Here is an 18,328-nt window from a genome sequence, read left to right on the forward strand (position 1 = left end):
TTATATTTACATCGAATTGCAATAATCAAAGAAGACAAATATTATTGCTAACTGGTAAAAAAAAGAAGAAGAAAAAAGATATCTAAATACCAGTATCAGGTCACAGTCATGTCTTAAAAAAGGTTTTTAATTTATAAACATAAAATATTACAACACGGTAATACAGAAGGAAACATGTATTTACAATTTGATGCACAATTCATTTTTATTTCACTTTCTACAAGGCAATATTTATCCCACAGACAACCCATGTTAAGTTGTTTTTTTAATAAAAAAAAAGGTGCAACTGATTACTTAGGACTATTTCATGCCTTCATGTATTAAAATTTACGTTGAAGTTGGGAATAGTTATTGTGAAGGGAGTTATTTCCCCTTTTGTTCTAACATAAAAAAAATAATTGTTACAAAAATAATGTAGGTTAAAGTAAAAACATAAAATTACACAATTTAGATAAATACAGCACAATTAAAACCATAGATTTTCCTTTTAAGAGTAATTTTTGAATCTGGATAAGGAGCATAGATTTCTTCATGTTGATGGGTCTGCTTGTCCTCCTTTCTCCCTTAAATATAGAGATGAAAACTCGTTATTATTATGACCCATTCTCTAAAACTAAAGCTTATATTTTATTTTCATTCTATATACACATAGATAAAAAGGTAAATCTTGCTCTGAATAAGTGCTTTTAGGTTGTTCGCCCTTGTCCCTTACCTTTAGGAAATCTGGTTACCCAATACTCTGGAGCTCTGTTAGATGCATCTTGAGGTGGATGAAAACCTGCAATGGATCTGGCTTTCACCAGGTGGAAATCGCTTCTCAGACCTGGAACTAAGACATGGCCACACAGACAGAAAGATGCTGATGAATCAGCATGAGCATCAATACCAGATCATGTGCAGAAAGAGGAGTTGTCCCTTTTGGATTCTATTTCTCTAAGGCAAACCCTTTATAACAAACATCTAAAATTAGTTTAAATGGCACATGTTTGATTTTTTTGAGAATTCGTTAATAATGAAGCCTTACCAATCACTTCTTTCCAATTCTGTGAACTCATTCACATGGGTGTGGGCAGCTCCTTTACTGCCTGGTGACAAGAGGCAACATAAACACACAGTTCTGATATGAAAATGTGCTTTAAGGACACCGCAGCATTAACAACTAGCCTTCTTTTGTTGCATTTCTCCACACATCCCGCACCCCACTTTTACCAGTGAATTAATGCAGCCCACATACTGCCATCTGGTGGTGTTGGAAGCTAATTACACCTATTTTTATGTGCAGTCATTGTTCTGCAATCAGTCAATCTCTGAAATATTTAAATCCGTTTCTCCAATGATGCTAAAAAAAAACTGATAATAAGGCTCTCTGCTTCGAACAGAGCTGATAATTAACTCAATCTCCTAAAAGCTGCCTCGGACAAAGAAAGGGATCACTAGTCACGTTGCATTCGAGCTGCGACCCCTAGTGGCCAAGAAGGGTAAATGTCCAGCTCCTCCTACTTGCAGAAAGCCTTTGCAGACAGCTGCAGTGATTTTGGTGCAGTGAGCCAAGATATGCAACACATGTATGCATGATTTCAGTGGCATTCTGGTTACCACACCCAAGACAGTATGCGATGTTGGTTTTTATTAGAGTCTGAACCAAGGGCCATTTAATTCCTAAAAATTGTTCTCAAACTTGTTTTTGTTTTAATGTGAAAACATTAGTAGATTCAATGAAATACATACTGGTGGTATGTTCTATAAATAGCCTAAACAGAAAACTTGGACTCATCCTCTTTGAACCCTGATAAAAAGGTACTCTACTGTGCAAAAAATTTTAGTGCATAATCTTTAAAAACAAAAACGTTTCAAAGAAGCCAGACTTTCTTATAGGCTTTTAAAGTGGTCTTAAGAGTAGTTCTTCAGACTTTCTGGTGGTCTTGTAAAGCTGTCCTGATTTGTTTGTCCATGATTCTACCAATAATTTAGACTAAAACAGGACATCTATCAAGGTACCAATGTCTTGTTTTCTTCGTGTTCTTATAACTCATTTCTGGTTTTGGATATCAGACATGATCAAAGGAAAATTAGCTGATTTTTGATTAATGACCAAATGATTGATGAATTACTAACAAAAAGGCTCCTAAACTCAACAAATGAATGTTTTTTTCCCTACTCCAACTTGGAAAATAACCTAATTTAAAAATGAACTTTATGTATTCTGTTGCAACTGTCCAGAAGAACCGTTTAGTATTTCTAACTCTACTTATCCTAAGGTTTTCAGACAGACAAAAATTTGACTTGGGTAATCAACCCAAACACAGTATCCGTCAGGTTTCAGATGTTTGCAGGATTTTTCCCCATTTTTTTAATGACTCTCAGATGCTGTTAATCTGTCTTTGACTGCCTGACAATCGTTTTGTTCTCTACTAGTCTATGTTCATGTGATTCTAAAAGTGAATGAAAGAAAAAACAAACAAACAAAAAAACAGCAACTCCAAGGCATTCTTTGGTAGGACAGGAGAACTGTTGATCAAAACGACTTTTAAAAGATGGCAAGAAAGTCTGAGCTGCATTGGAACAAATTATGAATTAGTGTTTTCAATTTTTTGCACAGCAATATCAATAACAGAAAAAGTCTTCTTTAACTACAGATTATATAAACAAACAAACAAAAAAAAAAAACAAAGAACTAAATTTATGCTCAAGCTTCTGAAGCGATTATAGTCAACTACAGGAGAGGAGGCAGTACTCTGTGCAAGGCTGGCTCACCCTCAAGTACCGTTCAGGTGAGTTCCTCACTCTAGTGGTGCCGCTCACTTTGCTTCTCCACCTAGGCAGGTTGGAATAAGAGGACAGACACATGAAACAAAATACAAAACAATGACACCAACAGGTAAAGGCTAGAGAATTGTTATTTGTCGTGGTAAACACATTCTCTCAGGTGGAGCGTTCTGTGAGTGAGATTATGTTTAAACAATGATAAACCTCAAGATGGCCAGATCCCTGGCATCTTTAACAGGAGAGAATAGATTCTCAGAAAGCAACAAGATCAAGTCAAATCAATGTAGAAGATCTATTCCAAGTCAGTGTGCGTCACACTTTGAATTGAAGAGTTTTAAGTGCTCACCATTACTCAAACTTGTTCTCGGCTTTTAATTTATTTTACGGTGCACATAAAATAAATATGAGTTCAACTGCAACCAACTTCATATTTGAAACAAATGTGTACAACTAGGGAGTTTAAAGAAAATACAAACCTGCTGGAAAAGTCTTTTTTTTTTCCATCAAGTCAGTTAGGAATTGCAGCTGGAAAATGTGATTAGGTCACCTGATAAGCAGCAGATATTCTTCAGAGGGATAAATGCTGCTTCTTCCTGTGTCTCGAATCGCAGAAGAAAACATTTGAAGAAGGTAGATGGTTTAAGAGAACAGTTTGAGAAATGGGAACAATTTTGGGGAATGTTTGTGTGAATTGTTAATTTCACCATCAACAACGGTGTGTGCAGGAAATGCAGCAGTGTTACTGAACAAACATTTGAAGGATATTAGTTAAAACCCTGTTTAATCCAGACAAGGTCTCCTGTTCTGTTGGACTCTTGCAATTCAAGTTTATTTGCGGTTCTCCCTAGAGGGGAAAAAAATTTTGACTTGGGAAAAAGAAAATTCTTCTTTTGAATCAAAGAATTGAAGTTATAGATCAAATCACAACACTGAGTTTGAGGTTCTGACAATGGACTGATGCTCATCTGAGTTTTATTGAAACGGAACAAACGTAAAAGTTATAAATACAAATAACATCAGAGAACAAACTGCTATGGCTCTTAAGGTAAGCCAAACCAATTCCTACGGGGCAAGTTGAAATAAAACATGGAAGTTATGTTATCAGTTTAAAAAAAGAAAGAAAACACAATTTATCTATCTCTAGAAGTGCTAGGCGTACACTTTGGACATTACAAAACTTTTATTCTTTTTTTTCCTTTGGTGGATTCTTTTCTCCACCACTGCAAAAGAAATGAATACGAAGCTCTAACCATATGCATTTATTTACAAGCATGATCCTAAACTACTATAATAAACCACAAATTAAAAGGAGTACAAGAAGGGGAAGAAAAATGGGAGCATGGACAAGAATCTTCCTGCAAGGCCATGTGTTGTATTTAATGTCCAACCAAATTTTTGAGAATGAACGTCCGCTTTTTTGTCAGTGTTCTTTGTTGGCTTTAAAAGGACCAGGCACAAAAATTTCCAATAAAATTGTACTTATTTTTAAAGATGTGTCCCAATGTAACCGCAGGAGTAAGAAATGACCACAACGGTTACGTTCATTTCTTCAGCCAAAAGGATTTCCAGCCAATCGTCTTGAGCCAATTCTGCAGTCTGTCCATTTTTCTGAGATATATGTATATACAGATTTTTTTTTCATGAGGGATGAAGAATAAGAAGAATAAAAAGTCAATCAAAAAATTGTGGCCAATCTCCTTTTTTTTTCTTTTGTAGTTTTCCTCTTTTTTTGTTGTTGCCAAATACCTTTAGGTGCATCTACTTCCACTGTTGCCCATAAGAATCCTGTGAAAACTCCATGGTGTCATTACTGTAACCATAGTTACCGGAATAGTCGGCCCCTTGCTGCAGGGGCTGCTGGGCGATGGGCTGGGACCCCCAGTTCTGTTGGTTGTTGGTCTGACGGCGCTTGGAGTCAGGTTGGTTAAATACGTCGGCCTTCCTCTTTCCGCCGACGTTGCCCCCGCGATTGCCTCTGGCACCGCGAGGACCACGGCCCCTCTGAGGCTGGAAGGGCGCTCCCCGTCCTCCTCGAGCGCCACGCGGGCCACCGAGGGGTGGCCCTCTCTGGGCAAAGCCGCCCCGGCCTCGTGTTGGAGGAGCGCCACGGGCTCTTGGAGGAGGAGGCCCACCCCTGGTGGGGCGAGTACCACGGCTCCTCATGCTGTACATGTCTTCATAGCCGTAGTAAGGGTCTTCATAGCCACCACGGTAATCATGATAGTCATAGCCATAGTAGTCATCATAGTAGTCCTCATAGCCATAGTAATCAGGGGGATAAGCATAGCCCCCTCGGCCACCACGGCCCCTACCTCGGCTGGGTGGTGGCATGCGAGGAGGTGGGTAGTAGTAATAGTCATCATACCTGTGGGGGACATAAATATTAGATCTGTCACACAACTGACCAATCATTAGGGCTGAAACAGTTAATCGTCAACTAGTTTAGTAATTGATTAATTGCTAACTGGAGCAAACAGACTTAAAAAAAAAAAAAAGACCATTTGCTGCAAGAAAAATACTCTCAGAGTAGAAATTAAGCAAAAATGATGCAAGGAAGTTTCAGGTTGGGCATAAAGATAAAAACAACACAAAAAAACTGCTTTGTCTGTAAATATGGTTTTCTCAGAACTCCTCTAGTGGCAGTTTTTGCTTCACCCGGTTAGCATACATGGAAGCAATGCTATTGCATTTTAGGCAATAAAATGTTTTTTTTAAACTTGAATTATTTATTTTAATGTATTTCTAGTATTGTATAAAATAAGTGCTTCAATGCTAAATCTGCATAATTTGCCAGTTTTTAAAAATTCCATTAATCACCAGAGTAATTGATAACTGAAGTAATCATTAGCTGAAGCCCCATCAATCATGTGATTGACTCACCCGCCACCCCTGGTGGTTTGACGGGCTGCTTGGCGCTCTTTCCTCTTCTTATCTGGGGGCTTCGCCAGGACGATCTCGATTTCTTCCCCTCCAAGCTCCTTACCATTCATTTCCTCCATAGCCTGAACAGAATTAACAATTAATTACTAATTTTAACAGAATCAAATACACAAAAATCCTTCAAACAAAAAATAAAAATTTCCTACCTTTACAGCAGCATCCCTATCTTCAAAATGGACAAAAGCGTAATCTTTCAGCTTTTTCACTCGTTCTAGTTTCCCAAACTGAGAGAAGGTTTTCTCCAGAAGCTCCTCTGTCACAGATGTAGCCAGTTTTCTCACAAAGAGCACTTTCACCTGTGATTACAGTAAGTATGGTAAGTTCCTGGAAAACATAAGACTGGGAATGGATTTTAAATGTGAACCGCTCACTTTTGCCATGACTTCTGGGTCAGGTTCAGCAACAGGGTCAGCCCACTCCACAGTGACTGGGTTCCCCCAAACTTTGACCTTTCCACTCATTAGGCGGCGGCGCGCCTGAGCTGCGGATTTGTGATCCTCGTACTCGAGGAAACAAAAGCCCCGGTTCTTCTTCTTGTCATCTGGCTGGTGATACAAGATCACATCTTGTAGCCCCTCTGTAACATAATTCAAAAACATATTTTGTTACAAACACAAATGCCTATCATTATTACCAACTGCAAACTTATGAGTTTTTAAAAGACAATTGATTCTTTACAACTGAACAAACCTGTGACTTTGCCAAAGTCTTCTAATATACTGTCTCTTGTCTTGTTCTTTGGAATCGATCCAACAAACAGGCGATTGTTTGCAACAGATATACACACTCCCAAATACTTCCCAGGGCGAATTTCGTGGTTATCACACTGGAAACAAAAACACATTTGCAAAATCTTAACAGAAAATCTCAGGTAGAGGAGATTGAGTTGAAAGCAGTTTTTCAAAAATGTTTAAAGGCTAAAAAAAAAGAAACAAACAAAAAAAAAGAAATATAAATGGTCATTGCTCATCCTATTAGAAAAAAATAGCATCAGTTTAGTTATAGCTGAACGACAAAAATCACTCTGTTTGATTGCACAACAACTACTTACAAGCTTCACAGCCTTTTGCGCATCATCTTTGTTACAGTAAGTGATGAAAGCGTAACCCCTGTTCTGACCAGATAGGGGGTCCATCATTAACCTCAGGTCCCAGATGGGACCAGCAGATTCAAACAGTGGCACAAGCTCATCTTCATATAAATCCCTGGGGATCTTTCCAACAAACACCTGAATGAGAACAAAAATACAAGTTTAAAGCTTTAATATTGAAATCTATGATGAAGTCATTTTATCAGGCAGAGGTTAACAGTGTTGGTTTCAGATTTCTTAGTTTCTCCTTATCCGTCTGACAGAAGAGAAATATTTTTAGTTATAGATAATTCAAGTTTGAATTAATTAGAATTTTTCTTTCAATAATGGCTACAATACAGATGTTATTTCTTTAGACCAACTACTGACCTCAGTTCCGATCCCTGGCTGCGTGCCGGTGAACACGCTCTCAGGGGGAGGACCGCCATACTTCCTCTGCCCTGTCGTCACATCCAGAGTATAGCCTGTCCGTTCCAACAGAGCCTAAACGTATATACAAAAAAATAATAAAACTATGTTTGCAGGGGAATGTGACGTAAACATTTACTCTTGGGGTTCTACACTATAAATCCCATTTAGGTTACCTTTATTTTTGCTTCATCTGGACCTTTAGTTGACTCTTGGACCTTGCTTCCTTGTTTTTCTCGCTGCCTGTATGTCTTCATGACTCCACAAAGGAAAGCACTTTTATTCTACCAAGAAAAAATATCCACACAAATTAGTACAGATAGCAATAAAAAGTAAGTAAAAAAACTGTTGCTAAAGCAAAACTCTGAAACTAAGCAGGTACCTGAACGTGGGATAAGTCACTTTCTTTAAATTGCTGCAGCACGGTAAGTGCTCCTTCTTCATTGAACTCTCGCAGAGCATCAATAGCCCTTTCATCCAGATCAGCATATGCCACCAACCCTGCAGAAAAAAATGACATATTAGCTACAATCAAATGAAGCACACTTGAATGTTTGTATTCTTCTTTTGTTCAGTTTTAAATATCCACCTGTCTGAAAGATGTTATCTAAACTTTCAGCCACTTTCTGAGGCAGCCCAGCATCAAGCAGAGTTTGATAATTTTCTGTATGTGTTGTTGTCACATCCATGGGTTCCTCTTCTTCCTTTGTTGGAGCAGAACTGCCATTCACCTCAGTGGCGGCCATTCTTCTGCAAGGAAAATAAAATAAAAACAAGTGATTAAATCTTATTCTGGTCTAAACAATGTAGAATCAGAAATTCCTAAAAATAAAAACAAGACTGTAGTAGGAAAAAAAAAATCTTAAATTCTGGTTCAGCAAAGTTTTATGATTTTCTTTAAAATAAAGAGAATTTATTTTTATAATATAATTTCAGCTTATGGCTATAAGAACCCAATTATCAAAAATCCATATTTTAATCTGGGGTTTCCTTATTATAATAGAAGTGTGGAATAAGAAAGTTTGAGCAACCTTAATAGTTTTAATAACTGAAGCAACGTGGTATGGTTTCCGTTTCGAGTTAAAATAGCCCGGGCTCTCAGAGAAACCATCGGCACCTACAGTCCCGCCCCCTTCACATGCAAGCCAGCTACTAAGCTAAACGAACATGTTTCTTATGCAAGATCTACCCAGCATACGATACTATATAACCTAGATTATAAATACAAACGATCGAATAATTTATTTATCATATTTCAGCACATTAGCAGCGTTCAAGTACGTTTCCATCTTCCCTCCGAGAGCAGGACCAGTCGCTAGCCTCCTAGCTAGGTATGGAAGCTAACAGGCCTCACCGTGCCGAGAGACACCGTCCACAAGCCAAACAGACAAAGGGCGCAGAAACAGGTAGTTAGCAAAACTTACGGGTCAAATTCAGGCAGTCAACTGCAACGCACTTCAGGACGTGAATTTTTTTTCAATCTCTTACGGAGTAAATCAGCAGAAGGACGAGTGTTTGTGCTGAACCCACGAGACAATTTTCCAGACACCAACGGTCTCGTCGTCGGCTCGCCCGAACAACGCAGCCGCTCATCAACCATCGCGAGACATTGAACGAGACTTGATGAAGGGCAATGAGTGTATGGTGGGTTCGAATTTTATCGAAAGCGAATACAGGCGCCCTCATGCGGCGAAGAATTAAACTGAACATCTTTAAATGAAACAGCAGCAGCAAAGAAAGTGGCCGTTAAACGGAAGCACTCGTCTACAAACATTGGCAATTTTAAAAGTAAAAATTATAACGAGTGCATTCTTACACTTTTCCTGTGCATTAAACATTTAAACCAAGACACAAATAGAAGCAAATTTTATCAAAATGAAAAAATTGTATTGTGATTTTTTTTTTTTTTTTTTTTTACAAAAATCTAAAACATGCAGCATGAATGTATTCAGCCTCCTTTACTCTTGTATCCCTTAAAAAATTTTGCAAATCACCTCATTAGTAAAATCTGTAATTTAATCTCAATACAAATACAGTTGCTTTATGAACTAAACTGAACAATAGTAAACCAACAACTTCACAAAGACCAAGGAACACAGCAGACAGGACAGAGATAAAGTTGTGGAAAAGCTAAAACCTGGGTTTCATTATTAAGGCCTTAATAAAAGGGATGAACTATGACACAGCTTGGCAAGACCATGTTTTCTGTAGTTTCTCAAACATACATTAAACATGCATGTTAGGTTAATTTGTCTCTCTAAATGGCCCTTAGTGGTGATTATATGTGTACTCTGTAGTTCATCCTGCATCTCTGATAAACTGGCCACAGGGTATCCAGCCTCTCACCAATGACTGATGGAGATGTGCACCAGACCTTTGATAAGTGGGAATAGACAATGGATGATTAGCAGCTCAGCTCTGTTCTATACACACTAGACAAGCTGGAGTTTTCTCTAATACTAACAACACTAAATAAGCTGACAACTTGACAATTCAGGAAGATGAATCACTTTATTGTTTCAGCCCTTAGAATGAGGTCAGTATAACAACTTATGATCACAGGGTCTGCCTTGACCAGGAGAGGAAACGAGTGAAATTCAACGAGTGGTGGCACTCGGGTAATAAGTCAGAGTAGGATTCTCTGCCTCAGTCGTCATGCGACAGCTTTCTGATTTTGCCCTTATGGCGGTCGATCTCTCTTTGTAGTCGCTCAATCTCCTTTTTATGATGTTCAATCTCCTCTCCGTGGTGCTTCCTCAGAGCCTCCATCTGCTCCTTCTCCCTCTCCCTGCAAGTAAACAAAATTCAGAGGGTTAAAAGGCTGACCTGGCACATAGGTTAGTGCAGTTACTGCAAGGATAACCAGTGGCTCACCTGAAGTACCGCTCCTCTTCTGCCGCTTCCCGCTTTCCAAACGCGCCTCCTGCCGACCTCACAGATCCTCCACCTCCTCCACCTTTCCCTGCACCTTTGCCCAGCTCACCAAACTGATGGACACAAAAAGCATTCAGTTAAATCATTTGTTTGATTATTTGAGTCTCACAATCCATAGGGGTTTAATTCTATTACAAATAAAATGTCCCTCTCAGATGAGTAGTTAATATTACCTTTCAAAGAACAAATCTTTTATGCAGTTGACACTTTGTGTTATGGATAAGTTTTTTTAAAACTCAAGTGTTCTCTATTAAAGGGACATTATTATGTATTTTCTAGGGGCATGGTGCCATTTTATAAGTACCGATGTTACCTTCATTTGTTATAAAAATGCTGTACACATGAAATATGACATAAGAAATTTTATTTTGTAGCTCAACACCCTGAAATTGGGTCTCTGTCTCTTCAAAAACTCCTGCTTTTTCTGAAACTTCGCCTTCAGGAAGTCATCGCAAGATAACTCCTCTGTTAACCCTTTAACAATGTTTTGCCAGCGTTGCACTGAGAAGTAGTTTGTACAGTGAGCTCAGCAGATGCCCAATTCCACCAGGTGATTGCTAATCGCTGCTGGCTAGTCTGAAGGAGCTGAGTGGGGAAATTGTGGAGAAGTGGTGACTTAGAAGCTTGGAAACTGCAGCTTAAAGGAGGAGCTTTGTCTCAAAAGCGGAGCTAGGTCCACTCAGGCATTTTGCACAGCTGAATGGTTGCCACGGGAGATTAAAAGGATTTCTCAAACATACATTAAAGAATCAAAGCAACACTCTAGATATGTTTATGATTAGGGAATAACATTATAACACAAAGTAAATCTCAAAAAGGTGGATTTTACATAATACTGCCCCTTTAAAAGTTAGAGTAAGACTTACTTCTGTATTTTTCTAGTGGACTTTTAAACTGTCTTCAGGTAATCTGTGACTCTTGTCCAACTTTATACCAAAATATTGATTAAAAAATAGAAATTCTCCTCTCTGGCTTAAAAAGAAAAGCTGACCTTCTTTCTCTATTATTAATCAGAAGAAACCTGAAAAAAATGGATTATGATGAAGAATAGCTCCCACCTGCAGCTGCTTCTTGTGAACTGTGAGCACAAAAGCTGACCCAGTTTTTGCTCAACTACTTCAAGTCCTCAGTTGGCTTGAATTGTTGAGAGCATTTACAAATACAATCTTCCCATACCTTGTGCATATTATGAGATTTTAAAAAATCAAATTTGTAGTTCAATATGGTCCCAAAATCATCAGAAAAACAATGTCCTTTATAAAGCAGCATGCTTCAAAGCAGTGTGAGAGACTTACATGTGGAGGTTTGCAGATTAGGCTGGACTCTTGTCTATGCAGCACTTTTTAATAGGCAAGAGAGAAGTACCCCTAAAAAAAGCCATCAATCACCTGGTGCCACAATTATTTTGCTTTTCCTGCTTTCAAACACCCAGTTTCAAGAAACCTACAAATGCTCCCTGCAGTAATTAGAGAGAAACTATAATAATGATGCATGTGAATGGTCCATTTCAACTCACATATGAGGTCTACTGCAGCATTTTTCTGCTGCAGTAGACTATTCTATAATTTTGTTGATTATAGTATGTTAGTTAGCCTCATCAGTGTGCAAAACGACAAACAAAAGATACAGAGTTTCTCACTTGTAAGCAAGATGCCGTAAACCAGAGTTTCCACGTCTGAGGGTTAATGTTGCCCAGCCTACCAGCGAATCCAAGAGCAACAACATTTATGGAGCTTTATCATTCTTGTTAATATGGAGCTGATATTCTTCACTACTGCCATATTATTGGACACAACGAAGAATTTCTGCAAACTCAACCATTCCATTTGTGCAGTGCCTTGAAATAACAATTATTGAAATTTGGTGTAATAAGTAAAACTTAAGTAAAAATTATTTGAATGCTTAGGCTAACAAAATGTAGCATGAAGAAGAATCAAATCTGTATCTATAAATTATTTTAGTAGATCTTATTGTTAAATCTATGATCCCAGACACCAATTAATATTCCTTGTTAAACTAACCAGATAAATCATTTTTTGGGTCATTTTGCATTTCAGTGCACTACTTGCATTGACAACAGCGGACAAATCATTAAAAGCTTTTCAGACTGAGTGCAACATATGCTGGCCTCTCCTGAGGGCCGAAGTCATGAAGGTGAAGGGAGACAGGTGGACTTTTCACAACCTGTAGCTTGTTACTTCTGCAGACAGGAGGAGCACTGCTATTTTATATGCAGTGGGCATGCATACAGAACAGTTCTGCACAGTTAGATGTGCTCCAGTGCAGTTTTTTCTGTCTTGGTGGATACCTCTTACATTGGCTGCATACATGTTTAAAGTGTGACTTATTTGGTCAAAGTCCAACTTGGTTCTTCCCTCTCCCCCAATCTTAAGATTCATGTCTGAGTAAACGCAACAGCATGCATTTTGGTCAATAACCATATTTACTTGGTCAAGTTAAAAGTCATTACATTTAAAGCGCGTATGTGTTCCGATAGTTACGGTAATGCCTCGACATGAAAACCCCACACTCTGTCTAAATCCGAAGTAAAGCATGCACAGGAGGAAATCCCGTTTTTAAACTGCCTATTTTCCTTTGATTATTTATTTAATCTTTCTTTCAAACACATCCTTTTAATAATATGTAAAAAGAACATTTGACTGCAGAAGAGTTGAACATGCAACACTGCCAAATATTAAACCAGACTGTGTACGTTTGCTTGGGGAGGAGCTGCTGGAATGTGTGTCAGAGGTGGGGAGGCTAAACCAAAGCCATGCATGCAGCCTTTACTATTGTTGGTTTTACTATATTTAGTAATAAACAAACAGATTTGCATCGATTGCTGACCAAAGTGGCTGTTCAAACACAGTGTGAGAAAACTTGAAGGTACTCTCTACAGAAGATGCAACAATCGACTGCTGGGCAAACAGGACTGGAGTTATGGATACAAAAACGGCAATCTTAAATAATAATAAACAAAGATAGGAGAGATTGCTCAAATGTTTTAATTTCATTTTATATTTTTAATGCAAAAGTAATTGGTTTTTACGCACTGGCTAAAAAGTAAAATCCTTGTAAAAAATCTACTTCAAACACTCATGACGCAAATAATATAACAAGTACAGTGTAAAGCAAGTGTCAAAGCAGCAAATCGACTTTGTTGTCGAGTGACAGGTAAACTAGGCGAGCTAATGCTAACCTCCTGGAACAAGTTCTCCCCATTTACCTGGTCAGATGACATCCTGATCTGGGTGGCGATGCACCTCTGCAGACTTCCCCTCAGAAACAGTCGCGCCATGAACCTGTCAGATACAACTAAATTCCGCCTCAAAAGATGCAAAACCTGGGCCACCTTCCAAACCCAACAACTTCGGGTCAGAAAAGCGGAAATTTGAAGTAAACGTCTCTAAACTGGGCGTGGAGAAACTCCAACTGAGAGAGGAGCGTGTTTGCTCAGCGCTGCCACCGCATAGCGAGGGGGAGAACTACAGTGGAGGAATTTATGTTGAAAATGTTGCAAAGATTTGTGTAATGGAGAGCACTTACACACATTTAAATGTACTTAATTATGTTTTAATAATAATAATAAAAAAACCAACACCAAATAATACCAAAAAATAAACAACACTGCTTTGTTAATAGATGCATGATTTTAACGAATCAGGTTATTTCCAAACTCAGTTCATTTTTATTTTTCGTTTTGTTTTGTACTGTGGCTAAATGTAAAACTAGCCACTGTACAGGTGCCTGACCCAACTGTCACTATATTGTATATAATGAACAGCATGATAACATAGCGCCTTGCAGGAACATGTGACCATAACATCATGGATCATCAAGAAAATAAATAGTGCAGAAAAAAAAATTATACTCCTTGAACTTTTTATAAATTTAATTGTATTTAATCGGGTTTATTGCAGGCTGCACGGTGGTATAGTTGGTAGTTACCCATTGTCTTGTTAAACAAGAAGCTCCTGGGGTCAAATTGCAAGGAGTTTGCATGTTGTCCCCATGTATGCGTACTCTGTCTTCCTCACACCTTCCAAACACAAGACTGTTAGGCTAATTGGTCTCTGTAAATTATTGTAACATATAAGTGTGTGCATGCATGGTTGTTTGTTATGTATGTCTCTGTGTTGCCCTGCCCTGCCATTGGCTGGCAACCTGTTTTGCAACTTTTAAAGTTTCTAGTTGTGGCACATTCTTTTTGATTGAAAAGAAAGATTGCACATGCACTGCACTGTAAAGATTGTTTGTTACAAAACCTTTAGAAAATCATTCATGCCTTCCCTTCTGCTTCAAAAACATGCATTATTTTGCAGTGGGCGATCTCTTAAAGTCCAAACATCATTTAACCAAATGTGTCAATTTAATGTGGCAAAATGTAAAACTAGCCACTGTACATGTTTCTGATTGTCAATTTTTTTGATAGCTAAAGTCTACATTCCTCTACAAAGGAGCAGGGAAGATGGACAATACTAAATACTGGAGGAAAACTTGTTAGAGCCTTTGAGAAAGACAACAGTAAAGAAGTATGAATACTTTAGCAAGGTATTATCTTTTCCTGATGGACACAATTTCTGAATATTTTCATAATTGCACATTCCTTCTAAGTTTGCACAGAGATTTAATTTGAAATAATATTTACATCTCAGGTAAAACAAAGAAATTGACATTTTCTTTCTTCTTTCCAAGCAATAATTTAGCTTCCGGACCATTGTGGAGGCGATTAAATCTTTTCTATTCACACAGGAAGAATTCCTTCAAATCTAACGCAGATAAGTGGGAAAACAGCCTTCTGTTTCTTTTCACAGATTTGTCCCTCTGTCTGATGTCATTTTACTGACGTTTGAAGCAATACAAATTATATACGGAGGGTGCTCGTCTCTCAAGTGCTGGATGAGACACTCTCAGCACCACAAAGGCAGGCTTCGCACTGCGAGGACAGGAGGTGGGTGTTCAGTACAGATGAGTCATGTTGGAGTTCCATTGATGAAGAGCACCCCAAAGCCCAACAGAGCTCAGCCCAGCACAGAGCCGCATGAGCTCACCATCACTGACGAGCCCGTTTCATCGTCTGAATCCACGGGAGGTGAAGGTCGACGAGCCAGTGCTGGCGTGGGGTTTTGTGCTGATGACGTGCTGCATTGTGTCATTCTATTGAGCCCAGAGATGACCCTGATGATGTGGAAGCGCTTTGCTGCCCCACCGTTTTGTGCACCATCCTTGGCCTGTAAATAAAGAAAGGAGAAACACAAAAGACCGAAAGGTTGAAGGCCGGCTTGGGTCTTAGAGATAGAGCGGGATAAAAGGACCGGGCAGCTGAAGAAATGCTTGTGCTGTTAGCTTCTTTTCCGACATTTTATTTCTGATTATTGAGTGACATCTTTTTCTCAGATGTGACAGGAAGCAGCCCAAATGAGGCAGTAGCAGCTCTGCAACAATTGGTGGCAGTGTGCACTTGTGCAAGCAGAGAGCATCTACTGTGAAATGCGTAGAAAGTAAACTGAAATATTGACTGTATGTCTATATGTTTAGTCATGCTTTATTCTTGTTGTAAAACCTGCAGCCAAAATGTATTTTGCGTTGTCACACATGCACATCCAGGTTTGCCATTTTAACTTGTGCAGTCATGATGAAAACATCAAGTTCTTATTACAGTAATCAAATTAAACAATATTGTCCTTCTCTGCCACATATCACAGAGAGCGTTCTCATTTTGTTACAAAAGCAGATTGATTTTTTTTTCACGTTTGCAGAACATTATGTGCAGAGCGAGAGACCAAACATGAAGACGTGATGTCTACATATGAAACAAAATTCCAGATGCATTTGATAAATGCACGGAAATGAGAGAAATATTTCAATTTCAGTTTATTTTGGATGCAAAACAAAAAGACAGTAAATGTATAATTTTTGCATAATTTACCTAATGTATAATTGCATATTGTATGTGGCTGCATTAGTTTTACATGTGTTACAATCTGTGTTGTATATCTACTAAATAAAGTTTGTTTCTGCAACATTTTTCCATGTTTCTTTGCTCTTCTTTTCTATCCATGACCATATATGGACTTCCGGTCCACCGGATGCACAGCAGCCAGTTACCTAAATGCTGTCTGAGCTGCGCGCTCAAGTGTTGCAAGAGGAAATTGTATGCTGCCAGCAGCTCTAACCTGAGCAAAGACAGAGTAAGGTCATACAGATGAGATAGAGGGGTACAATGCCAAGGTCCTGTTTCATAATTTCTGCCTGCAAGGATGATCATTTAAATAATTTAAAAAGCTTGTTTCTAGCATTTTGAATTTAATTTGCATGATTCCATCAGCAGAGCTTTTTATTGCTGCAGGCTTTATAAATTCACATGTTTGTCATGGATAAAGCTTGTAGTCTGCTTTCCTTTGCCACAGCATCAATAATTTCAAAGAACATCTCAGCAGTCAAACCTGCAGGATAAGAGCAGGCTGATACATTTTGCTCTGTTCAGGACTTTAACACACGTAGAAAGAGATAATTAGATTGTGCTGGTGTGGAGATCTTGGAATGCATTGTTTCTTAAAATGCATAATTGTAATAATCTTTCAAAATTACACTCTTCACGCATGGAAATCTGCCATTTAACGCATTTGGATAATCTCAATTGAACATTTTCCACATTGTAAGTGGAGTATTATTTATCCAGCCTGTTTCCTAAAACTATCAGTAGCCACAGCTGCATGTTTCCTCTGATAATACGAGACCTACATTCGAGGGATTTAATCCAGCAAACTTAATTGCACCAAGATGAATAATTCAGTAAGCATTTAAATCTGGAGAATAAACCCTGCTCAGTTCTCAACTTGCTTTGCTTCATGTGCGTTCGGCTTTGTCTTTCTCAGGGTCTGCTGGAGCTGAAATACATTGGTGTTAATAGCTCTCATGAGCTGCCTGTTTGCTGCCTCTGTTACTATGGCAACTACCAGGACTGACAAAGGAGGAGGGGGTCCAGATTCTTTGTGTTCTCTGCATACAAGGTCTTTTCAATGGAGTTGCAGCTCAGATATTACATGCTGAACCTGCTGACTGTCTGAGAACATTGCAAGTTTTTTCGAATCATCCATGACAATTACAAAACAGTAAGTGCATTTCTCAAAACAGTTCGTTCAAACGGCAAAATGCCACCGACTACCTGCATAACTAATCTCTTTCTCAAAATCCTTAGTTCATTCCTCAAAAGTGAAAATCTGTGTCAGTGAACATGTCAGCAAATCAGAATGACAAGTCTTTCTTTCTTTGTGTACGGAAAAGACAGTCAAATTGATTAGTGTGTCGTCAACATAACAGTGTACTCTGGTGGGATGTTCGCATGTAAACTATGGCTAAAGTTTTGATGACAAGTTGTCAGTTGTAATTCTGGGAGATCAATGGCAAGATTCACATTTAAACTGTAAGGTGTGGACAGAAAACGTCAATATAATACAGAAAGGAAAAGACAGCACTGCAGCAAAAATGGGAACATAAGACATCTTCCTTGCAGTGCTGTAAGAATTACAGTCCAGTCGTTCTGTTCCTCCTGACATCAACATTTTATCAACATGACATATGCAATTGAAAATGTAGGAAACAGCAGAGAATTTCACATCATTACTTGCATGGACGTGCCAAATCTGATGCAACATTTTCAAAAAAAGTGAAAAAACTTTTTGACATGCACGTGACACAATGATTTGAAGACTGAACAAGTAGCTTTATTCAACATCTGAGAGACAGACAAACTGAGAAAACTGTAAAAAAGAGAATTTTGCAAAAAAAAAAAATGTAAAGGCTTTTTACTTTTATAACACATATTTTTGAATCAAAACAGATTTTACTGCAGGTTGTAATCATTTTAAAAAGTTGCATTCATTCTACAGGCACTAACTGCTTTTACAGATGCATTGTTTTTTTAAAGAAATTATTCATATTGGGAATACCAAAGTAATATTCTATGCGTTCCTTATTATTCTTTCCTGAAAATGCCTCCTAAATTGAATATTTTCTCTCAGGTGAATCTCAACCTTTACAGTTATGCTCAGCACACACACCAAACGAGAATTTAGAGAGACCAATTAACCTAACAATCATGTTTTTGGACTGTGGGAGGAAGCTGGAGTACCTGGAAAGAACCCATGCATGCACAAGGAGAAGATGCAAACTCAATGCAGAAAGACC

General features: G+C 38.4%; 2 protein-coding genes across 3 annotated transcripts; both read right to left on the bottom strand.

The window, feature by feature from the left end:
• Positions 1-100: 100 nt before the first annotated feature.
• Positions 101-8,806, bottom strand: hnrnpr (heterogeneous nuclear ribonucleoprotein R). 2 transcript variants are annotated; one of them, XM_023344925.1, is made up of 15 exons: positions 8,629-8,806; positions 7,794-7,954; positions 7,587-7,705; positions 7,381-7,488; positions 7,166-7,279; positions 6,758-6,934; positions 6,397-6,532; positions 6,078-6,283; positions 5,853-6,002; positions 5,647-5,768; positions 4,593-5,131; positions 2,755-2,815; positions 1,025-1,085; positions 713-829; positions 101-563 (listed from the first exon to the last, which is right to left on the bottom strand). In XM_023344925.1, exons 2-12 carry the CDS (start codon positions 7,948-7,950, stop codon positions 2,799-2,801), a joined length of 1,845 nt encoding a protein of 614 aa, XP_023200693.1. In that variant the 5' UTR covers positions 7,951-7,954; positions 8,629-8,806; the 3' UTR covers positions 101-563; positions 713-829; positions 1,025-1,085; positions 2,755-2,798. The 2 variants fall into 2 exon arrangements, with proteins under 2 accessions (XP_023200693.1, XP_005796494.1); XM_005796437.2 differs by lacking the exons at positions 101-563; positions 713-829; positions 1,025-1,085; positions 2,755-2,815 and having other exon boundaries at positions 3,701-5,131; positions 8,629-8,805.
• An 890-nt stretch (positions 8,807-9,696) lies between these two features.
• atp5if1 (ATP synthase inhibitory factor subunit 1) lies at positions 9,697-13,566 on the bottom strand. The gene is made up of 3 exons (XM_005796436.3): positions 13,365-13,566; positions 10,079-10,191; positions 9,697-9,992 (listed from the first exon to the last, which is right to left on the bottom strand). Exons 1-3 carry the CDS (start codon positions 13,434-13,436, stop codon positions 9,851-9,853), a joined length of 327 nt encoding a protein of 108 aa, XP_005796493.1. The 5' UTR covers positions 13,437-13,566; the 3' UTR covers positions 9,697-9,850.
• Between the last annotated feature and the right edge of the window lie 4,762 nt (positions 13,567-18,328).

This window comes from Xiphophorus maculatus, chromosome 13 (genome assembly GCF_002775205.1).
Source record: "Xiphophorus maculatus strain JP 163 A chromosome 13, X_maculatus-5.0-male, whole genome shotgun sequence".
NCBI lineage: Eukaryota > Metazoa > Chordata > Actinopteri > Cyprinodontiformes > Poeciliidae > Xiphophorus > Xiphophorus maculatus.

Excerpts from the sequence above, each read along its gene's own strand:
- atp5if1 (XM_005796436.3), bottom strand. The coding sequence starts at position 13,436 with ATGGCGCGACTGTTTCTGAGGGGAAGTCTGCAGAGGTGCATCGCCACC. Across the intron at positions 10,192-13,364 it reads TCAGGATGTCATCTGACCAG|TTTGGTGAGCTGGGCAAAGG; the intron begins GTAAATGGGGAG and ends TGTGTCCATCAG. Across the intron at positions 9,993-10,078 it reads GAAGAGGAGCGGTACTTCAG|GGAGAGGGAGAAGGAGCAGA; the intron begins GTGAGCCACTGG and ends GTTTACTTGCAG.
- hnrnpr (XM_005796437.2), bottom strand. The coding sequence starts at position 7,950 with ATGGCCGCCACTGAGGTGAATGGCAGTTCTGCTCCAACAAAGGAAGAA. Across the intron at positions 6,533-6,757 it reads CGCAAAAGGCTGTGAAGCTT|TGTGATAACCACGAAATTCG; the intron begins GTAAGTAGTTGT and ends TTTTGTTTCCAG. Across the intron at positions 6,284-6,396 it reads AGACTTTGGCAAAGTCACAG|AGGGGCTACAAGATGTGATC; the intron begins GTTTGTTCAGTT and ends ATTATGTTACAG.